A 24304-nucleotide genomic window follows, 5' to 3' on the forward strand; every position below is an offset into this window, starting at 1 on the left:
CCTGTTTAAAGAGGGAGTCTCTCTGTCAGGGACAGTGTTTAAAGAGGGAGTCTCTCCGTCAGGGACCCGGTTTAAAGAGGTAGTCTCTCCATCAGGGACCCGGTTTAAAGAGGGAGTCTCTCCGTCAGGAACCCTGTTTAAAGAGGGAGTCTCTCCGTCAGGGACCCTGTTTAAAGAGGGAGTCTCTCCGTCAGGGACAGTGTTTAAAGAGGGAGTCTCTCCGTCAGGGACCCTGTTTAAAGAGGGAGTCTCTCCGTCAGGGACAGTGTTTAAAGAGGGAGTCTCTCCGTCAGGGACAGTGTTTAAAGAGGGAGTCTCTCCGTCAGGGACCCTGTTTAAAGAGGGAGTCTCTCCGTCAGGGACAGTGTTTAAAGAGGGAGTCTCTCCGTCAGGGACCCTGTTTAAAGAGGGAGTCTCTCCGTCAGGGACCCTGTTTAAAGAGGGAGTCTCTCCGTCAGGGACCATGTTTAAAGAGGGAGTCTCTCCGTCAGGGACCCTGTTTAAAGAGGGAGTCTCTCCGTCAGGGACAGTGTTTAAAGAGGGAGTCTCTCCGTCAGGGACCCTGTTTAAAGAGGGAGTCTCTCCGTCAGGGACCCTGTTTAAAGAGGGAGTCTCTCCGTCAGGGACCCTGTTTAAAGAGGGAGTCTCTCCGTCAGGGACCATGTTTAAAGAGGGAGTCTCTCCGTCAGGGACCCTGTTTAAAGAGGGAGTCTCTCCGTCAGGGACAGTGTTTAAAGAGGGAGTCTCTCCGTCAGGGATCCTGTTTAATGAGGGAGTCTCTCCGTCAGGGACAGTGTTTAAAGAGTGAGTCTCTCCGTCAGGGACAGTGTTTAAAGAGGGAGTCTCTCCGTCAGGGACCCTGTTTAAAGAGGGAGTCTCTCCGTCAGGGACTCTGTTTAAAGAGGGAGTCTCTCCGTCAGGGACCCTGTTTAAAGAGGGAGTCTCTCCGTCAGGGACAGGATTTAAAGAGGGAGTCTCTCCGTCAGGGACCCTGTTTAAAGAGGGAGTCTCTCCGTCAGGGACTCTGTTTAAAGAGGGAGTCTCTCCGTCAGGGATCCTGTTTAAAGAGGGAGTCTCTCCGTCAGGGACAGTGTTTAAAGAGGGAGTCTCTCCGTCAGGGACCCTGTTTAAAGAGGGAGTCTCTCCGTCAGGGACAGTGTTTAAAGAGGGAGTCTCTCTGTCAGGGGCCCTGTTTAAAGAGGGAGTCTCTCCGTCAGGGACAGTGTTTAAAGAGGGAGTCTCTCCGTCAGGGGCCCTGTTTAAAGAGGGAGTCTCTCCGTCAGGGACCCTGTTTAAAGAGGGAGTCTCTCCGTCAGGGACAGTGTTTAAAGAGGGAGTCTCTCCGTCAGGGACCCTGTTTAAAGAGGGAGTCTCTCCGTCAGGGACCCTGTTTAAAGAGGGAGTCTCTCCGTCAGGGACCCTGTTTAAAGAGGGAGTCTCTCCGTCAGGGACCATGTTTAAAGAGGGAGTCTCTCCGTCAGGGACCCTGTTTAAAGAGGGAGTCTCTCCGTCAGGGACAGTGTTTAAAGAGGGAGTCTCTCCGTCAGGGATCCTGTTTAAAGAGAGAGTCTCTCCGTCAGGGACAGTGTTTAAAGAGTGAGTCTCTCCGTCAGGGACAGTGTTTAAAGAGGGAGTATCTCCGTCAGGGACCCTGTTTAAAGAGGGAGTCTCTCCGTCAGGGACCCTGTTTAAAGAGGGAGTCTCTCCGTCAGGGACCCTGTTTAAAGAGGGAGTCTCTCCGTCAGGGACAGGGTTTAAAGAGGGAGTCTCTCCGTCAGGGACTCTGTTTAAAGAGGGAGTCTCTCCGTCAGGGATCCTGTTTAAAGAGGGAGTCTCTCCATCAGGGGCCCTGTTTAAAGAGGGAGTCTCTCCGTCAGGGGCCCTGTTTAAAGAGGGAGTCTCTCCGTCAGGGACCCTGTTTAAAGAGGGAGTGTCTCCGTCAGGGACCCTGTTTAAAGAGGGAGTCTCTCCGTCAGGGACCCTGTTTAAAAAGGGAGTCTCTCCGTCAGGGACAGTGTTTTAAGAGGGAGTCTCTCCGTCAGGGACCCTGTTTAAAGAGGGAGTCTCTCCGTCAGGGACCCTGTTTAAAGAGGGAGTCGCCCCGTCAGGGACAGTGTTTAAAGAGGGAGTCTCTCCGTCAGGGACCCTGTTTAAAGAGGGAGTCACTCCGTCAGGGACCCTGTTTAAAGAGGGAGTCTCTCCGTCAGGGACCCTGTTTAAAGAGGGAGTCGCTCCGTCAGGGACCCTGTTTAAAGAGGGAGTCTCTCCGTCAGGGACCCTGTTTAAAGAGGGAGTCTCTCCGTCAGGGACCCTGATTAAAGAGGGAGTCTCTCCGTCAGGGACCCTGTTTAAAGAGGGAGTCTCTCCGTCAGGGACAGTGTTTAAAGAGGGAGTCTCTCCGTCAGAAACCCTGTTTAAAGAGGGAGTCTCTCCGTCAGGGACCCTGTTTAAAGAGGGAGTCTCTCCGTCAGGGACCCTGTTTAAAGAGGGAGTCTCTCCGTCAGGGACAGTGTTTAAAGAGGGAGTCTCTCCGTCAGGGACCCTGTTTAAAGAGGGAGTCTCTCCGTCAGGGACCCTGTTTAAAGAGGGAGTCTCTCCGTCAGGGACAGTGTTTAAAGAGGGAGTCTCTCCGTCAGGGACCCTGTTTAAAGAGGGAGTCTCTCCGTCAGGGACCCTGTTTAAAGAGGGAGTCTCTCCGTCAGGGACCCTGTTTAAAGAGGGAGTCTCTCTGTCAGGGAACCTGTTTAAAGAGGGAGTCTCTCCGTCAGGGACCCTATTTAAAGAGGGAGTCTCTCCGTCAGGGACCGTGTTTAAAGAGGGAGTCTCTCCGTCAGGGACCCTGTTTAAAGAGAGAGTCTCTCCGTCAGGGACAGTGTTTAAAGAGGGAGTCTCTCCGTCAGGGACCCTGTTTAAAGAGAGAGTCTCTCCGTCAGGGACAGTGTTTAAAGAGGGAGTCTCTCCGTCAGGGACCCTGTTTAAAGAGGGAGTCTCTCCGTCAGGGACAGTGTTTAAAGAGGGAGTCTCTCCGTCAGGGACAGTGTTTAAAGAGGGAGTCTCTCCGTCAGGGACCCTGTTTAAAGAGGGAGTCTCTCCGTCAGGGACCCTGTTTAAAGAGGGAGTCTCTCCGTCAGGGACAGTGTTTAAAGAGGGAGTCTCTCCATCAGGGACAGTGTTTAAAGAGGGAGTCTCTCCGTCAGGGACCCTGTTTAAAGAGGGAGTCTCTCTGTCAGGGACAGTGTTTAAAGAGGGAGTCTTTCCGTCAGGGACCCTGTTTAAAGAGGTAGTCTCTCCGTCAGGGACCCTGTTTAAAGAGGGAGTCTCTCCGTCAGGGACAGTGTTTAAAGAGGGAGTCTCTCCGTCAGGGACAGTGTCTAAAGAGGGAGTCTTTCCGTCAGGGAGCCTGTTTAAAGAGGGAGTCTCTCTGTCAGGGACCCTGATTAAAGAGGGAGTCTCTCCGTCAGGGACAGTGTTTAAAGAGGGAGTCTCTCCGTCAGGGACCCTGTTTAAAGAGGGAGTCTCTCCGTCAGGGACCCTGTTTAAAGAGGGAGTCTCTCTGTCAGGGACAGTGTTTAAAGAGGGAGTCTCTCCGTCAGGGATCCTGTTTAAAGAGGGAGTCTCTCCGTCAGGGACAGTGTTTGAAGAGGGAGTCTCTCCGTCAGGGACCCTGTTTAAAGAGAGAGTCTCTCCGTCAGGGACAGTGTTTAAAGAGGGAGTCTCTCCGTCAGGGACCCTGTTTAAAGAGGGAGTCTCTCCGTCAGGGACAGTGTTTAAAGAGGGAGTCTCTCCGTCAGGGACCCTGTTTAAAGAGGGAGTCTCTCCGTCAGGGACAGTGTTTAAAGAGGGAGTCTCTCCGTCAGGGACCCTGTTTAAATAGGGAGTCTCTCTGTCAGGGACAGTGTTTAAAGAGGGAGTCTCTCCATCAAGGACAGTGTTTAAAGAAGAAGTCTCTCCGTCAGGGACCCTGTTTAAAGAGGGAGACTCTCCGTCAGGGACCCTGTTTAAAGAGGGAGTCTCTCCGTCAGGGACGCTGTTTAAAGAGGGAGTCTCTCCGTCAGGGACCCTGTTTAAAGAGGGAGTCTCTCCATCAAGGACAGTGTTTAAAGAGGGAGTCTCTCCGTCAGGGACCCTGTTTAAAGAGGGAGTCTCTCCGTCAGGGACCCTGTTTAAAGAGGGAGTCTCTCCGTCAGGGTCCCTGTTTAAAGAGGGAGTCTCTCCGTCAGGGACCCTGTTTAAAGAGAGAGTCTCTCCGTCAGGGACCCTGTTTAAAGAGGGAGTCTCTCCGTCAGGGACCCTGTTTAAAGAGGGAGTCTCTCCGTCAGGGACAGTGTTTAAAGAGGGAGTCTCTCTGTCAGGGACAGTGTTTAAAGAGGGAGTCTTTCCGTCAGGGACCCTGTTTAAAGAGGGAGTCACTCCGTCAGGGACAGTGTTTAAAGAGGGAGTCTCTCCGTCAGGGACCCTGTTTAAAGAGGGAGTCTCTCCGTCAGGGACCCTGTTTAAAGAGGGAGTCTCTCCGTCAGGGACCCTGTTTAAAGAGGGAGTCTCTCCGTCAGGGACAGTGTTTAAAGAGGGAGTCTCTCCGTCAGGGACAGTGTCTAAAGAGGGAGTCTTTCCGTCAGGGACCCTGTTTAAAGAGGGAGTCTCTCTGTCAGGGACCCTGATTAAAGAGGGAGTCTCTCCGTCAGGGACAGTGTTTAAAGAGGGAGTCTCTCCGTCAGGGACCCTGTTTAAAGAGGGAGTCTCTCCGTCAGGGACAGTGTTTAAAGAGGGAGTCTCTCCGTCAGGGACCCTGTTTAAAGAGGGAGTCTCTCCGTCAGGGACAGTGTTTGAAGAGGGAGTCTCTCCGTCAGGGACCCTGTTTAAAGAGGGAGTCTCTCCGTCAGGGACCCTGTTTAAAGAGGGAGTCTCTCCGTCAGGGACCCTGTTTAAAGAGGGAGTCTCTCCGTCAGGGACCCTGATTAAAGAGGGAGTCTCTCCGTCAGGGACCCTGTTTAAAGAGGGAGTCTCTCCGTCAGGGACCCTTTTAAAGAGGGCGTCTCTCCGTCAGGGACAGTGTTTAAAGAGGGAGTCTCTCCGTCAGGGACCCTGTTTAAAGAGGGAGTCTCTCCGTCAGGGACCCTGTTTAAAGAGGGAGTCTCTCCGTCAGGGACCCTGTTTAAAGAGGGAGTCTCTCCGTCAGGGACCCTGTTTAAAGAGGGAGTCTCTCTGTCAGGGACCCTGTTTAAAGAGCGAGTCTCTCCGTCAGGGACCCTGTTTAAAGAGGGAGTCTCTCCGTCAGGGACCCTGTTTAAAGAGGGAGTCTCTCTGTCAGGGACCCTGTTTAAAGAGGGAGTCTCTCTGTCAGGGACCCTGTTTAAAGAGCGAGTCTCTCCGTCAGGGACAGTGTTTAAAGAGGGAGTCTCTCCGTCAGGGACCCTGTTTAAAGAGGGAGTCTCTCTGTCAGGGACCCTGTTTAAAGAGCGAGTCTCTCCGTCAGGGACCCTGTTTAAAGAGGGAGTCTCTCCGTCAGGGACCCTGTTTAAAGAGGGAGTCTCTCCGTCAGGGACAGTGTTTAAAGAGGGAGTCTCTCCGTCAGGGACCCTGTTTAAAGAGCGAGTCTCTCCGTCAGGGACAGTGTTTAAAGAGGGAGTCTCTCCGTCAGGGACCCTGTTTAAAGAGGGAGTCTCTCTGTCAGGGACCCTGTTTAAAGAGCGAGTCTCTCCGTCAGGGACCCTGTTTAAAGAGGGAGTCTCTCCGTCAGGGACCCTGTTTAAAGAGGGAGTCTCTCCGTCAGGGACCCTGTTTAAAGAGGGAGTCTCTCCGTCAGGGACCCTGTTTAAAGAGGGAGTCTCTCCGTCAGGGACCCTGTTTAAAGAGGGAGTCTCTCCGTCCGGGACAGTGTTTAAAGAGGGAGTCTCTCCGTCAGGGACCCTGTTTAAAGAGGGAGTCTCTCCGTCAGGGACCCTGTTTAAAGAGGGAGTCTCTCCGTCAGGGACCCTGTTTAAAGAGGGAGTCTCTCCATCAGGGACAGTGTTTAAAGAGGGAGTCTCTCCATCAGGGACAGTGTTTAAAGAGGGAGTCCCTCCGTCAGGGACCCTGTTTAAAGAGGGAGTCTCTCAGTCAGGGACCCTGTTTAAAGAGGGAGTCTCTCCGTCAGGGACCCTGTTTAAAGAGGGAGTCTCTCAGTCAGGGACCCTTTTAAAGAGGGCGTCTCTCCGTCAGGGACAGTGTTTAAAGAGGGAGTCTCTCCGTCAGGGACCCTGTTTAAAGAGGGAGTCTCTCCGTCAGGGACCCTGTTTAAAGAGGGAGTCTCTCCGTCAGGGACAGTGTTTAAAGAGGGAGTCTCTCCGTCAGGGACCCTGTTTAAAGAGGGAGTCTCTCCGTCAGGGACCCTGTTTAAAGAGGGAGTCTCTCCGTCAGGGACCCTGTTTAAAGAGGGAGTCTCTCCGTCAGGGACCCGGTTTAAAGAGGGAGTCTCTCCATCAGGGACAGTGTTTAAAGAGGGAGTCCCTCCGTCAGGGATCCTGTTTAAGGAGGGAGTCTCTCCGTCAGGGACCCTGTTTAAAGAGGGAGTCTCTCCGTCAGGGACCCTGTTTAAAGAGGGAGTCTCTCCGTCAGGGACCCTGTTTAAAGAGGGAGTCTCTCCGTCAGGGACCCTGTTTAAAGAGGGAGTCTCTGCGTCAGGGACCCTGTTTAAAGAGGGAGTCTCTCCGTCAGGGACAGTGTTTTAAGAGGGAGTCTCTCCGTCAGGGACCCTGTTTAAAGAGGGGGTCTCTCCGTCAGGGACCCTGTTTAAAAAGGGAGTCTCTCCGTCAGGGACAGTGTTTTAAGAGGGAGTCTCTCCGTCAGAGACCCTGTTTAAAGAGGGAGTCTCTCCGTCAGGGACCCTGTTTAAAGAGGGAGTCTCTCTGTCCGGGACCCTTTTTAAAGAGGGAGTCTGTCCATCAGGGACCCGGTTTAAAGAGGGAGTCTCTCCATCAGGGACCCGGTTTAAAGAGGGCGTCTCTCCGTCAGGAACCCTGTTTAAAGAGCGAGTCTCTCCGTCAGGGACCCTGTTTATAGAGGGAGTCTCTCCGTCAGGGACAGTGTTTAAAGAGGGAGTCTCTCCGTCAGGGACCCTGTTTAAAGAGGGAGTCTCTCCGTCAGGGACCGTGTTTAAAGAGGGAGTCTCTCCGTCAGGGACCGTGTTTAAAGAGGGAGTCTCTCCGTCAGGGACAGGGTTTAAAGAGGGAGTCTCTCCGTCAGGGACCCTGTTTAAAGAGGCAGTCTCTCCGTCAGGGACCGTGTTTAAAGAGGGAGTCTCTCTGTCAGGGACCCTGTTTAAAGAGGGAGTCTCTCCGTCAGGGACCCTGTTTAAAGAGGGAGTCTCTCCGTCAGGGGCCCTGTTTAAAGAGGGAGTCTCTCCATCAGGGACCCTGTTTAAAGAGGGAGTCTCTCCGTCAGGGAACCTGTTTAAAGAGGGAGTCTCTCCGTCAGGGACCCTGTTTAAAGAGGGAGTCCCTCCGTAAATGATCATTGTTTCAGACAGGTTGAACAGTGGCGGAATTGTGACCCTAATTTTCTAGAGGAGACAAACAATTTCTATGGATAGTTTGAATCTTCGGGTAACCCATGTGTTATGGCTCCGGGTTTACAGAACCCCAAAGTGATTCATGGAGTTCAACCGACCCACAACTTGTAATAGATTGTGGTGTGGGAAGCACACGGTGTACTCCCCAGGTGTGGTACAGCAGAAATGGACAAGTGGTTTTTAAAACAAAACAATGTTTATTCTATGAACTCAAGATAACCTTTTAAAAACAAACATTGAATATCTTAACGCCCAAACCCCAAAAGACTACAACACTAAATAATCCTTCAAACTGTTCCTTTAAACATCCAAAAGACTTCAAACCTTCAAAAATAAGAACACATTCAATGTATTTATAGTCTTTGGATTGCAGAAATCAACAGACCAGCTCTGTGTTTCTTCCTGTAACTCACAGCAAAACACACAGACACTCCCAGCTGCGTTCTCAAACTGAAACTCAAAACAGCAGAAGTGAGCTCAGCTCCCCCCACCCTCTGACATCACTTCAGTAATATGTTCAGCTCCATTTCTTAAAGGTGCTCTCACATGACACATGGCATCAACTCGAGGTTTGTTCCTGTGGTCTCGCCGTGAAATCCCTTGTCCCGGATGTCTGACAGGAGGGGATAATTTCTGGTACACGTCTAAACTTCTGCGGTTATAGGAATGTCATCAACTTCTTCGAAATCGAAAATGTTACTCCTCGAACGACACACTGACGGCAGGTTAGGTGAAGTTAATCTAGAGAGTCCCATCAGCATGCCCGTGGAGATCTGATTTACAATATGTTATATATAATAGAATCATGGAACCCCTTCAGTGCAGAAGGAGCCCATTCGGCCCATCGAGTCTGCACCAACACTTCGAATGAGCACCCTAAGCATGTCCATTCCCACATTCAACCCGCACTATCCCTCGAACGTAATCTGCACATCCCTGGACACTAAGGGACAACTTAACACGGCCAATCCACCTAACCTGCACATCTTTGGACACTAAGGGACAATTTAACATGGCCAATCCACCTAACCTGCACATCTTTGGACACTAAGGGACAATTTAACATGGCCAATCCACCTAACCTGCACATCTTTGGACACCAAGGGACAACTTAACACGGCCAATCCACCTAACCTGCACATCTTTGGACACTAAGGGACAATTTAACACGGCCAATCCACCTAACCTGCACATCTTTGGACACTAAGGGACAATTTAACACGGCCAATCCACCCGACCTGCACATCTTTGGACACTAAAGGACAATTTAACACGGCCAATCCACCTAACCTGTACAACCCTGGACACTAAGGGACAATTTAACACGGCCAATCCACCTAACCTGTACATCTTTGGACACTAAGGGACAATTTAACACGGCCAATCCACCTAACCTGCACATCTTTGGACACTAAGGGACAATTTAACACGGCCAATCCACCTAACCTGCACATCTTTGGACACTAAGGGACAATTTAACACGGCCAATCCACCTAACCTGTACATCTTTGGACACTAAGGGGCAATTTAACACGGCCAATCCACCCAACCTGCACATCTTTGGACACTAAGGGACAATTTAACACGGCCAATCCACCTAACCTGCACATCTTTGGACACTAAGGGACAATTTAACACGGCCAATCCACCTAACCTGTACATCTTTGGACAATAAGGGAAAATCTAACAAGGCCAATCCACCCAACCTGCACATCTTTGGACACTAAGGGACAATTTAACACGGCCAATCCACCTAACCTGCACATCTTTGGACACTAAGGGACAATTTATCACGGCCAATCCACCTAACCTGCACATCTTTGGACACTAAGGGACAATTTAACACAGCCAATCCACCTAACCTGCACATCTTTGGACACTAAGGGACAATTTAACACGGCCAATCCACCTAACCTGTACATCTTTGGACACTAAGGGACAATTTAACACAGCCAATCCACCTAACCTGCACATCTTTGGACACTAAGGGACAATTTATCACGGCCAATCCACCTAACCTGCACATCTTTGGACACTAAGGGACAATTTAACACAGCCAATCCACCTAACCTGCACATCTTTGGACACTAAGGGACAATTTAACACAGCCAATCCACCTAAACTGTACATCTTTGGACAATAAGGGAAAATCTAACACGGCCAATCCACCTAACCTGCACATCTTTGCATCCAGCTCACAGCTGCCGACGGAATAATGGTGTGCAGCCCGAGCATCATTGTCAGTGGTCGATGATCCCTTAGTCAAGTAATCTTCTGCCCACATAGATATCGGTAAAAACATTTGATTCCGTAAAGGGTGCCTCGAGCTCCTCTCTCTATCTGTGCAGAGTTCATATCCGCGTTCCTCGAGGATCTTGATGCCAACGCTGTTGATTTCCCTTCACAATTGGGCGTTGAGGCACCGCTGCTCTCGCCCCATAAGTTAAAGGGTCGCAAGCCAGCTGCAAGGACAACTTCAGATCAAAATGTGTCAGGACTTTAGTAATGCTTCCTGACTGCACAAAATGCTCTCGCGCTGACCTACCCATTTCCAGTTCCTGTTCTGACACACTTTAGTTGTGTGAGGGCACGAGGAGAGTTGCTAGATTAGGGACAAACCTTTCATAACTTTAATCAGCTCAAAAACTATCAATGCTGATTTACTTCTTGGGGGCCCCAATTATGGCTTTTAATTTTGATGGTGATTTGGGCAGTCCCTTTGTATTTATGATGAGCCCCGGGTATTATATAGAACATCAAAAAAAAACACCATGGGTGGTACAGTTGCCTCATAGCGCCAGGGACCTGGCTTCAATTCCAGCCTCGGGTGACTAATTGTGTGGAAGTTCCACGTTCTCCCAGTGTGTGCGTGACTTTCCTCCGGGGGCTCCGGTTGCCTCCCACAGTCCAAAGATGTGCAGGTTAGGCAGATGGCCCGTGATGAATTGGCCCTAGGTGGGGTTAAGAGGATTAGGTTTGGGCCGGTATAGACTCGATGGGCCGAAAGGCCTTCTCGTGCACCGTCGGCATTCCCGGATGAAGAATTCACATTTATGCTTCCGTACTCGTGGTCTAACCTCATCTCTGGAATGTAACATTGAAATTGTGAAGCTGCTAACCTTCATTCTTTCCCGTAACTAAAATATCCTCTAAGTAACACTGGATTCCATCTAGTCTGTTTGAATTTGGAACAACAAAGGTGTGGACGTGATCCCAAACTGAAGTCTTTCATATCTGAATAGCCCTTTTGTGTATCACGATTGTCAAATATTGTTGTGAACGTTCACCTTACCGGTCAACTTCCTGGGCTTTAACACAGGTACCATAGGCGTCGCCCAATCACCTACATTCGCGTGTTCATGGACTCCAGTCTCGACCAGCCTCTCTAATTCTGTCTCGACCTTAGCCCTGATGGTGGACGGCACTGACCCAACTTTTAAGCATCTTGCTTGGCTCCCGTCCTTAACCTTTGGCTTGACTGAGATCTCTTGACCAATTGGGCCAGTGGATGGCAGATGGAGTTTAATTTGGATAAATGTGAGATGATGCATTTTGCTGGATCAAATCAGGGCAGGACCTACTCAGTTAATGGTAGGGAGTGGGGGAGAAGAGATCTAGGGGTACAGGTTCATAGCTCCTTGACGGTGGAGTCGCAGGTGGACAGGGTGGTGAAGAAGGCGTTCAGCAGGCTAGGTGTTATTGGTCAGAATATTGAATACAGGAGCTGAGACGTCTTGTTGAAGTTGTAGAAGACATTGGTAAGGCCACACATAGAACACTGTGTTCAGTTCTGGTCACCATATTATAGGAAGGATATTGTTAAACCAGAAAGAGTGCAGAAGAGATTTATGAGGATGCTCCCAGGACTTGATGGTCTGAGTTATAAGGAAAGGCTGGGACTCTTTTCCCTGGAGCATAGGAAGCTGAGGAGTGATCTAATAGAGGTCTATAAAATAATGAGGAGCATCGATAAGGTAGGAAGTCGACATCTTATCTCAAAGGTAGAGGAGTCTAGAACGAGAGGGTGAGTCTAGAACGAGAGGGCATATGTTTAAGGTGAGAGATACAAAAGAGACCAGAGTGGAAATGTCTTCACACAGGGGGTGGGGAGTGTCTGGAACGGGCTGCCAGAGGCAGTGGTGGACATTGGTCCGATTTGAAAAAAAAAATTCATTTAGACATGGGCAGGGTGGGTATAGAGGGATATGGGGCAAATGGGACTAGCTTAGTGATAGAAACTGGGCGGCACGGACAAGCTGGGCCGAAGGGCCAGTGCCCATTCTGTAAACATCAAAAATTTCTCATGCTCCCCAGATTTCCATTGAACACAACGGCATGTTTGTTTCAAAGGCATGATATGTCCTAGTTTCTCATGGTCAACAGAGATACTTCTCTTTCTGCGTACAGCAGGCAAATGTGAAAACGAAAGCAATCACTCGAGAGCCCCAAACCAAAGCGAAATTAAAACCAACTCTCAGAGCCACAGCCCGGCTCCACCCACACAATGACATCACTGAAGCCATGTGATAAGACAAAAACATTTCTGAAAGGGGCACGCCCATGTCAGTGCCAACGAAAGCGCAGCTCCCAGTGTGCACCTCCATTTTCACTGGTTGTCTGCCCAGTAGTGACCCAGTGACGGTTTGCCGCATCCGCGATGGTCAGTACGGACAGTTCGCCGCCTGGCCATGAGTTTTGGGCTTGCTCAGCAGCTATTTCCAGAGAGATCGTGGTTTCCGAAGCCTTCTTTAGGGTTTGAGTTGCTTTCTGTTCGGAGCCTTTTGTGGACTGCTTCACTTCTTAACCCGCGCACTAATCTGTCTCTAATGGTGTCGTTCAAAACAGCTCCAAATTCGCAGTATTCAGCTAATTTCTTCTCAGTAGCTACGAACTGGGGGATTGGTTGGTTACCTTTCAGGAACCTGAACATCTTTGGCGATGACAGGCAATTTAGACGAGAAGTGGGCTCTTCCGTATCCCCACGATCTCCCTGTAGGTTTTCGAGCTCCACTGCTCGTTTTTTTTCAAACAAGGTACACCTACACTCAACACCATCCGTCAGCAGAGAAGCTTTTAGCTTCCTAACCCTTTTGTGATGCCTGCGCAGGGATGGACGATTTTCCTATTTTTGTTTTATTTCTCCGGCACTCCTCTGACAGTCCAGTCTCGACGTCCTGGGCGCCAGTTTCCTTTGGGGTATTTTTAAAAGGATTGATTTGCAGACCATAAACAAACCAGAGCTTTATTGGGAAGGTGTTTACTCTGCTGGCTGTTAGGATAGACACAGCGCGTTGGACCACAAAAACAGCTGATGATGCCATCAATACATCTCGCGATCGCACTCTTACAGTGACATTGTTTCAACCGGGAATTAATCTGGAGCCAGAACAGGAGGGAGAGTCTGGTAAATGTACCAGAGTGACAGCTGGACTTATTCAGTCACAAGGAGTCTTGACACACATCAGAAGCCCCTGGAATTTCAGACATCACCCGTACCCCTCGGACATCACCCGTACCCCTCGGACATCACCCGTACCCCTCGGACATCACCCGTACCCCTCGGACATCACCCGTACCCCTCGGACATCACCCGTACCCCTCGGACATCACCCGTACGCCTCGGACATCACCCGTACCCCTCGGACATCACCCGTACCCCTCGGACATCACCCGTACCCCTCGGACATCACCCGTACCCCTTGGACATCACCCGTACCCCTCGGACATCAGCAAAACAGCTCTGAATACCCCAGTGCGCTCCAATAGCCATCCAGCACCTCCTCAGCCCACCATTACCCCCTCACCCCACCACAGCCACAAATAAACCCATCATCCCCACTCAACCACGCCCTTCCATCACCTCCCAGATTACACCCTCAGCCCCCAATCACCCCCACCACACACACCCGCGCCCATCGTTGCCCCCCTGCGCCCAGCCATCAACCCCCACCCATCATTCCCCCAGATGCCACCCGTCTGCCCCCACCCAACACTACCTACTCGCCCATATCACCCCCTCCCTTTATCCATCTCACTTATCACCCCTCCCACCCATTTCACCCGCATAATCATACCCCCTCGCCCACATCACCCCCCACATCACACACACCCATAGCAACACCCCCAAATCACACACACACACCCCCATATCACACACACATCCATAGCAACTGCCCCATACCGCGCACGCCCCCCATACCGCGCGCGCCCCCCTCATACCGCGCGCACCCCCCCATACCGCGCGCACCCCCCCATACCGCGCGCCCACCCCCATATCGCGCGCCCACCCCCATATCGTGCGCCCCCCATACCGCGCGCCCACCCCCATACCGCGCGCCCACCCCCATATCTCACCCCCCCATATCACACACACCCCCCCATATCACACACACCCCCCCATATCACACACACCCCCCCATATCACACACACACACCCATATCACACACACACACCCATATCACACACACACACCCATATCACACACACACACCCATATCACACACACACACCCATATCACACACACACACCCATATCACACACACACACACCCATATCACACACACACACCCATATCACACACACACACCCATATCACACACACACACCCATATCACACACACACACCCATATCACACACACACACCCATATCACACACACACACCCATATCACACACACACACCCATATCACACACACACACCCATATCACACACACACACCCATATCACACACACACACCCATATCACACACACACACCCATATCACACACACACACCCATATCACACACACACACCCATATCACACACACACACACCCATATCACACACACACACCCATATCACACACACACACCCATATCTCACACACACACCCATATCACACACACACACCCATATCACACACACACACCCATATCACACACACACACCCATATCACACACACACACCCATATCACACACACACACCCATATCACACACACACACCCATATCACACACACACACCCATATCACACACACACACCCATATCACACACACACACCCATATCACACACACACACCCATATCACACACACACACCCATATCACACACACACACCCATATCACACACACACACCCATATCACACACACACACCCATATCACACACACACACCCATATCACACACACACACCCATATCACACACACACACCCATATCACACACACACACCCATATCACACACACACACCCATATCACACACACACACCCATATCACACACACACACCCATATCACACACACACACCCATATCACACACACACACCCATATCACACACACACACCCATATCACACACACACACCCATATCACACACACACACCCATATCACACACACACACCCATATCACACACACACACCCATATCACACACACACACCCATATCTCACACACACACCCATATCACACACACACACCCATATCACACACACACACCCATATCACACACACACACACCCATATCACACACACACACCCATATCACACACACACACCCATATCACACACACACACCCATATCACACACACACACCCATATCACACCCATACCCACATCACACCCACCCCATATATCACCAACCCCGATGTCACACACACCCATATCTCACCCACCCACACCCACCCACATCACACCCACCCACATCACACCCACCCACATCACACCCACCCACATCACACCCACCCACATCACACCCACCCACATCACACCCACCCACATCACACCCACCCACATCACACCCACCCACATCACACCCACCCACATCACACCCACCCACATCACACCCACCCACATCACACCCACCCACATCACACCCACCCACATCACACCCACCCACATCACACCCACCCACATCACACCCACCCACATCACACCCACCCACATCACACCCACCCACATCACACCCACCCACATCACACCCACCCACATCACACCCACCCACATCACACCCACCCACATCACACCCACCCACCCACATCACACACACCCACCCACATCACACACACCCACCCACATCACACACACCCACCCACATCACACACACCCACCCACATCACACACACCCACCCACATCACACACACACCCACATCACACACACACCCACATCACACACACACCCACATCACACACACACCCACATCACACACACACCCACATCACACACACACCCACATCACACACACACCCACATCACACACACACCCACATCACACACACACCCACATCACACACACACCCACATCACACACACACCCACATCACACACACACCCACATCACACACACACCCACATCACACACACACCCACATCACACACACACCCACATCACACACACACCCACATCACACACACCCACATCACACACACCCACATCACACACACCCACATCACACACACCCACATCACACCCACACCCACATCACACACACACCCACATCACACACACACCCACATCACACACACACCCACATCACACACACACCCACATCACACACACCCACATCACACACACCCACATCACACACACCCACATCACACACACACCCACATCACACACACACCATCACACACACACCCACATCTCACACACACCCACATCACACACACACCCACATCACACACACACCCACATCACACACACCCACATCACACACACCCACATCACACACACCCACATCACAAACACCATATCACCCCCCCACATCTCACACACACCCCTATATCACCAACCCCTATATCACACCCACACACACCCATATCCTCCCATACCACGCCCACACCCATATCACACACACACCCATATCACACACACATCACCCCCCCACATCTCTCACACCCCCATATCACCATCCCCTATATCACACCCACACACACCCATATCCACCCATATCTCACCCACCCACACCCATATCTCACCCACCCACACCCATTTCACACCCACACCCATTTCACACCCACACCCATTTCACACCCACACACCCATATCACACACACACACCCATATCACACACACACACCCATATCACACACACACCCATATCACACCCCCCCCATATCACACACACCCATATCACACACACCCATATCACACACACCCATATCACACACACCCATATCACACACCCCCCCCCATATCTCACACACACCCCCATTTCACACACACCCCCATATCACACACACCCCCATATCACACACACCCCCATATCACACACACCCCCATATCACACACACACCCATATCTCACACACACCCATATCTCACACACCCACTCCCATATCACACACCCATATCTCACCCACCCAGTCCCATATCACATACACACCCAGATCTCACTCACCCACTCCCATCACACACACCCATATCTCACCCACCCACTCCCACATCACACACACCCATATCTCACACACACCCATATCTCACACACACCCATATCTCACACACACCCATATCTCACACACACCCATATCTCACCCACCCACTCCCACATCACACACACCCATATCTCACACACACCCATATCTCACACACACCCATATCTCACACACACCCATATCTCACACACACCCATATCTCACACACACCCATATCTCACACACACCCATATCTCACACACACCCATATCTCACACACACCCATATCTCACACACACCCATATCTCACACACACCCATATCTCACACACACCCATATCTCACACACACCCATATCTCACACACACCCATATCTCACACACCCATATCTCACACACACCCATATCTCACACACACCCATATCTCACACACACCCATATCTCACACACCCATATCTCACACACACCCATATCTCACACACCCATATCTCACACACACCCATATCTCACACACACCCATATCTCACACACACCCATATCTCACACACACCCATATCTCACACACACCCATATCTCACACACACCCATATCTCACACACACCCATATCTCACACACACCCATATCTCACACACACCCATATCTCACACACACCCATATCTCACACACACCCATATCTCACACACACACATATCTCACACACACACATATCTCACACACACACATATCTCACACACACCCATATCTCACACACACCCATATCTCACACACACCCATATCTCACACACACACATATCATAGAATTTACAGTGCAGAAGGAGGCCATTCGGCCCATCGAGTCCACACCAGCTCTTGGAAAGAACACCCTACCCAAGCCCACACCTCCACCCTATCCCCATAACCCAGTAACCCCACCCAACACTAAGGGCAATTTTGGACACAAAGGCAATTTATCATGGCCAATCCACCTAACCTGCACATCTTTGGACTGTGGGAGGAAACCGGAGCACCCGGAGGAAACCCACGCACACACGGGGAGGATTTGCAGACTCTGCACAGACAGTGACCCAAGCCGGAATTGAACCTGGGACCCTGGAGCTGTGAAGCAATTGTGCTATCCACAATGCTACCGTGCGTGTGTGAAACCGTGCTGCCCACACACCCGCATGTCACACCCCCCCATGTCACACACCCCCATATCTCACCCCCCCATATCTCACACACACCCCCATATCTCACACACACCCCCATATCACACACACACCCCCATATCACACACACACCCCCATATCACACACACACCCCCATATCACACACACACCCCCATATCACACACACACCCCCATATCACACACACACCCCCATATCACACACACACCCCCATATCACACACACACCCCCATATCACACACACACCCCCATATCACACACACACCCCCATATCACACACACACCCCCATATCACACACACACCCCCATATCACACACACACCCATATCACACACACCCCCCCATATCACACACACACCCCCCCCCATATCACACACACCCCCCATATCACACCCCCCCCATCACACACACCCCCCCATATCACCCCCCCCATATCACACCCCCCCATATCACACACACCCATATCACACCCCCCCACTCCCATATCACCCACACCCACTCCCATATCACACACACCCACTCCCATATCACACACACCCACTCCCATAACACCCCCCACTCCCATAACACCCCCCCACTCCCATATCACACACCCCCATTTCACCCCCACATCACACCCACTCCCATATCACACCCCCACTCCCATATCACACCCCCACTCCCATATCACACCCCCACTCCCATATCACACCCCCACTCCCATATCACCCCCCCACTCCCATATCACACCCCCACTCCCATATCACACCCCCACTCCCATATCACCCCCCCACTCCCATATCACCCCCCCACTCCCATATCACCCCCCCTACTCCCATATCACCCCCCACTCCCATATCACCCCCCACTCCCATATCACCCCCCACTCCCATATCACCCCCCCACTCCCATATCACCCCCCCCACTCCCATATCACCCCCCCACTCTCATATCACCCCCCCACTCTCATATCACCCCCCCACTCCCATATCACCCCCCCACTCCCATATCACCCCCCCACTCTCATATCACCCCCCCACTCCCATATCACCCCCCCACTCCCATATCACACCCCCACATCACACCCCCACTCCCACATCACACCCCCACTCCCACATCACACCCCCACTCCCACATCACACCCCCACTCCCATATCACACCCCCACTCCCATATCACACCCCCACTCCCATATCACACCCCCACTCCCATATCACACCCCCACTCCCATATCACACCCCCACTCCCATATCACACCCCCACTCCCATATCACACCCCCACTCCCATATCACACCCCCCACTCCCATATCACACCCCCCACTCCCATATCACACCCCCCACTCCCATATCACACCCCCACTCCCATATCACACCCCCCACTCCCATATCACACCCCCACTCCCATATCACACACCCACTCCCATATCACACCCCCACTCCCATATCACACCCCCACTCCCATATCACCCCCACTCCCATATCACACACCCACTCCCATATCACACCCCCACTCCCATATCACACCCCCACTCCCATATCACACCCCCACTCCCATATCACCCCCACTCCCATATCACACACCCACTCCCATATCACACACCCACTCCCATATCACACCCCCACTCCCATATCACCCCCACTCCCATATCACACACCCACTCCCATATCACCCCCACTCCCATATCACACCCCCACTCCCATATCACACCCCCACTCCCATATCACACCCCCACTCCCATATCACACCCCCACTCCCATATCACACCCCCACTCCCATATCACACCCCCACTCCCATATCACACCCCCACTCCCATATCACACCCCCACTCCCATATCACACCCCCACTCCCATATCACACCCCCACTCCCATATCACACCATGATGATGATTTTTGCCCCGCACCAATATGGCCGCTGCCCCTCCGCGCAAGCGCACTCCCTGCCCCACCCCTCAGAAAGATGGCGGCCGGCGACGCCGCTTTCGACAGAAAGGGGGACCAAGCGGGTCGGTTTCGTGTGTTCCGGACAGAGGGGGAAGGGGGGGCGCCGACCCCGAACTCCTGCTCCCCCCCCCCCCCGGGGCGAAATCTGATAACCGTCCCGGAGCTTGGGACGGGAAAGAATCCCTTTCAGGCCCGCCCGCTGGCTGCGAACGTCACATCCGGCGCGTCGAGCCCACTTCCAGGTATTCCGTCACATCCGCCCTTACACGCTTCCGGCATTGACGTCAGTTCCGCCGGCTGTGGTTCAGGTTGCGAGCCCCCGGAAGTGGCGGTTGCTGCAGCGACGGGAGGCGGCGGGAGGGAGGGGGCAGGAGGAGGAGCCGCCAATCAGATGCTAATTCATGCAGATGTATGCTAATTGAGGCAGGGTTTGGCCCCACCCCCTTCCTGCTCCGGGGTCAGCTTGGGGTCGCCCCGCGAGCGTCACCCTCATCGTCACCCCGTCTGTCACCCCGAGCGTCACCCCAAGTGTCACCCTCAGCGTCACCCCGACCGTCACCCTCAGCGTCACCCCCAGTGTCACCCCGAGCGTCACCCTCAGCGTCACCCTCAGCGTCACCCCCAGTGTCACCCCGAGCGTCACCCCCAGTGTCCCCCCGAGCGTCACCCTCAGTGTCACCCTCACCGTCACCCCGAGCGTCACCCTCAGTGTCACCCTCACCGTCACCCCGAGCGTCACCCTCAGTGTCACCCTCACCGTCACCCCGAGCGTCACCCTCAGTGTCACCCTCACCGTCACCCCGAGCGTCACCCCCAGTGTCACCCCGAGCGTCACCCTCAGCGTCACCCTCAGCGTCACCCCCAGTGTCACCCCGAGCGTCACCCCCAGTGTCCCCCCGAGCGTCACCCTCAGTGTCACCCTCACCGTCACCCCGAGCGTCACCCTCAGTGTCACCCTCACCGTCACCCCGAGCGTCACCCTCAGTGTCACCCTCACCGTCACCCCGAGCGTCACCCTCAGTGTCACCCCGAGCGTCTCCCCCAGTGTCACCCCGAGAGTCACCCTCAGTGTCACCCTCACCGTCACCCCGAGCGTCACCCCGAGCGTCTCCCCCAGTGTCACCCCGAGCGTCACCCTCAGTGTCACCCCGAGCGTCACCCCTAGTGTCACCCCGACCGTCACCCTCAGCGTCACCCCCAGCGTCACCCCGACCGTCACCCTCAGTGTCACCCCCAGCGTCACCCCGACCGTCACCCTCAGTGTCACCCCGAGCGTCACCCTCACCCTCAGCGTCACCCCCAGCGACACCCCGTCTGTCACCCCGAGCGTCACCCCCAGCGTCACCCCGTCTGTCACCCCGAGCGTCAACCTCACAGACAACCTCACCGTCACCTTGAGCGTCACCCTCAGCGTCACCCTCACCGTCACCCCAAACGTCACCCTGACTGCCCCCCACAGCGGTCACCGCAGCCATGAACGGCGGCCGGGCCGCGGACACCTTCCCGCTTCACCGCCTCGTCTGGAATAACAGCTACCGGGAACTGGAGACCGCCCTGCAGAACGAACAGGTAACTGTGGCGGGGGGCGGGGGTGGGGGGGGGGGCAGTGGTGGCAGTCACTGGGCCTGCCATCACGGCACTATGTAAACAGTCACGGCGCTGTGTAAACAGTCACGCCGCTGTGTAAACAGTCACGGCGCTATGTAAACAGTCACGCCGCTGTGTAAACAGTCACGGCGCTATGTAAACAGTCACGGCGCTGTGTGAACACTCACGGCTCTGTGTGAACAGTCACGGCGCTATGTAAACAGTCACGGCTCTGTGTAAACAGTCACGGCGCTGTGTAAACAGTCACGGCGCTGTGTAAACAGTCACGGCGCTATGTAAACAGTCACGCCGCTGTGTAAACAGTCACGGCGCTATGTAAACAGTCACGGCGCTATGTAAACAGTCACGGCGCTGTGTAAACAGTCACGGCGCTATGTAAACAGTCACGGAGCTGTGTGAACAGTCACGGCACTGTGTAAACAGTCACGGCGCTATGTAAACAGTCACGGCGTTATGTAAACAGTCACGGCGCTGTGTAAACAGTCACGGCGCGATGTAAACAGTCACGGCGCTGTGTGAAACATTACGGCTCTGTGTAAACAGTCACGGCTCTGTGTGAACACTCACGGCTCTGTGTAAACAGTCACGGCTCTGTGTAAACTGTCACGGCTCTGTGTAAACTGTCACGGCTCTGTGTAAACTGTCACGGCGTTGTGTAAACAGCCACGGCGCTGTGTAAACAGTCACGGCGCTGTGTAAACAGTCACGGCGCTGTGTAAACAGTCACGGCGCTGTGTAAACTCACGGCGCTAGGTAAACAGTCATGGCGCTGTGTAAACAGTCACGGAGCTGTGTAACCTTTCACGGCGCTATGTAAACAGTCACGGCATTATGAAAACAGTCACGGCGCTGTGTAAACAGTCACGCCGCTGTGTAAACAGTCACGCCGCTGTGTAAACAGTCACGGCGCTGTGTAAACACTCACGGCTCTGTGTGAACAGTCACGCCGCTGTGTAAACAGTCACGGCGCTTTGTAAACAGTCACGGCGCTGTGTAAACAGTCACGGCGCTGTGTGAACAGTCACGGCGCTGTGTAAACAGTCACGGCGCTATGTAAACAGTCACGGCGCTGTGTAAACAGTCACGCCGCTGTGTAAACAGTCACGGCGCTATGTAAACAGTCACGGCGCTGTGTAAACAGTCACGCCGCTGTGTAAACAGTCACGGCGCTGTGTAAACAGTCACGGCGCTTTGTAAACAGTCACGGCGCTGTGTAAACAGTCACGCCGCTGTGTAAACAGTCACGGCGCTGTGTAAACAGTCACGGCGCTGTGTGAACAGTCACGGCTCTGTGTAAACAGTCACGGCGCTATGTAAACAGTCACGGCGCTGTGTAAACAGTCACGCCGCTGTGTAAACAGTCACGGCGCTATGTAAACAGTCACGGCGCTGTGTAAACAGTCACGCCGCTGTGTAAACAGTCACGGCGCTGTGTAAACAGTCACGGCGCTATGTAAACAGTCACGGCGCTGTGTAAACAGTCACGCCGCTGTGTAAACAGTCACGGCGCTGTGTAAACAGTCACGGCGCTGTGTGAACAGTCACGGCGCTGTGTAAACAGTCACGGCGCTATGTAAACAGTCACGGCGCTGTGTGAACAGTCACGGCGCTGTGTGAACAGTCACGGCGCTGTGTAAACAGTCACGGCGCTATGTAAACAGTCACGGCGCTGTGTGAAACATTACGGCTCTGTGTGAACACTCACGGCGCTGTGTGAACAGTCACGGCTCTGTGTAAACACTCACGGCTCTGTGTAAACAGTCACGGCGCTGTGTAAACAGTCACGGCGCTGTGTAAACAGTCACGGCTCTGTGTGAACACTCACGGCTCTGTGTAAACTGTCACGGCTCTGTGTAAACTGTCACGGCGCTGTGTAAACTGTCACGGCTCTGTGTAAACAGTCACGGCGCTGTGTAAACAGTCACGGCTCTGTGTAAACAGTCACGGCGTTGTGTAAACAGTCACGGCGCTGTGTAAACTCACGGCGCTAGGTAAACAGTCACGGCGCTGTGTAAACAGTCACGGAGCTGTGTAACCTTTCACGGCACTATGAAAACTGTCACGGCGCTGTGTAAACTGTCACGGCGCTATGTAAACAATCACGGCACTATGAAAACTGTCACGGCGCTGTGTAAACTTGTCACGGCGTTATGTAAACAGTCACGGCGCTGTGTAAACAGTCACGGCGCTGTGTAAACAGTCACGGCGCTGTGTAAACACTCACGGCTCTGTGTGAACAGTCACGCCGCTGTGTAAACAGTCACGGCGCTTTGTAAACAGTCACGGCGCTGTGTAAACAGTCACGCCGCTGTGTGAACAGTCACGGCGCTGTGTGAACAGTCACGGCTCTGTGTAAACAGTCACGGCGCTGTGTAAACAGTCACGGCGCTGTGTAAACAGTCACGGCGCGATGTAAACAGTCACGGCACTGTGTAAACAGTCACGGCGCTATGTAAACTGTCACGGCGCTGTGTAAACAGTCACGGCGCTATGTAAACAGTCACGGCGCTGTGTGAACAGTCACGGCGCTGTGTAAACAGTCACGGCACTATGTAAACAGTCACGGCGCTGTGTGAAACATTACGGCTCTGTGTAAACACTCACGGCTCTGTGTGAACAGTCACGGCGCTGTGTAAACAGTCACGGCTCTGTGTGAACACTC

At 52.9% G+C, this 24304-nt stretch overlaps 1 protein-coding gene across 1 annotated transcript; it reads left to right on the forward strand.

Annotated features, from left to right (window-relative positions):
• Nucleotides 1-20353: 20353 nt before the first annotated feature.
• Nucleotides 20354-21597, forward strand: LOC140406525 (uncharacterized). Its single transcript, XM_072494528.1, has one exon. The coding sequence runs from the start codon at nt 20446-20448 to the stop codon at nt 21430-21432; it is 987 nt and encodes a 328-aa protein (XP_072350629.1). The 5' UTR covers nt 20354-20445; the 3' UTR covers nt 21433-21597.
• Nucleotides 21598-24304: the final 2707 nt, after the last annotated feature.

Source organism: Scyliorhinus torazame, unplaced genomic scaffold (assembly GCF_047496885.1).
Source record: "Scyliorhinus torazame isolate Kashiwa2021f unplaced genomic scaffold, sScyTor2.1 scaffold_581, whole genome shotgun sequence".
Lineage (NCBI taxonomy): Eukaryota > Metazoa > Chordata > Chondrichthyes > Carcharhiniformes > Scyliorhinidae > Scyliorhinus > Scyliorhinus torazame.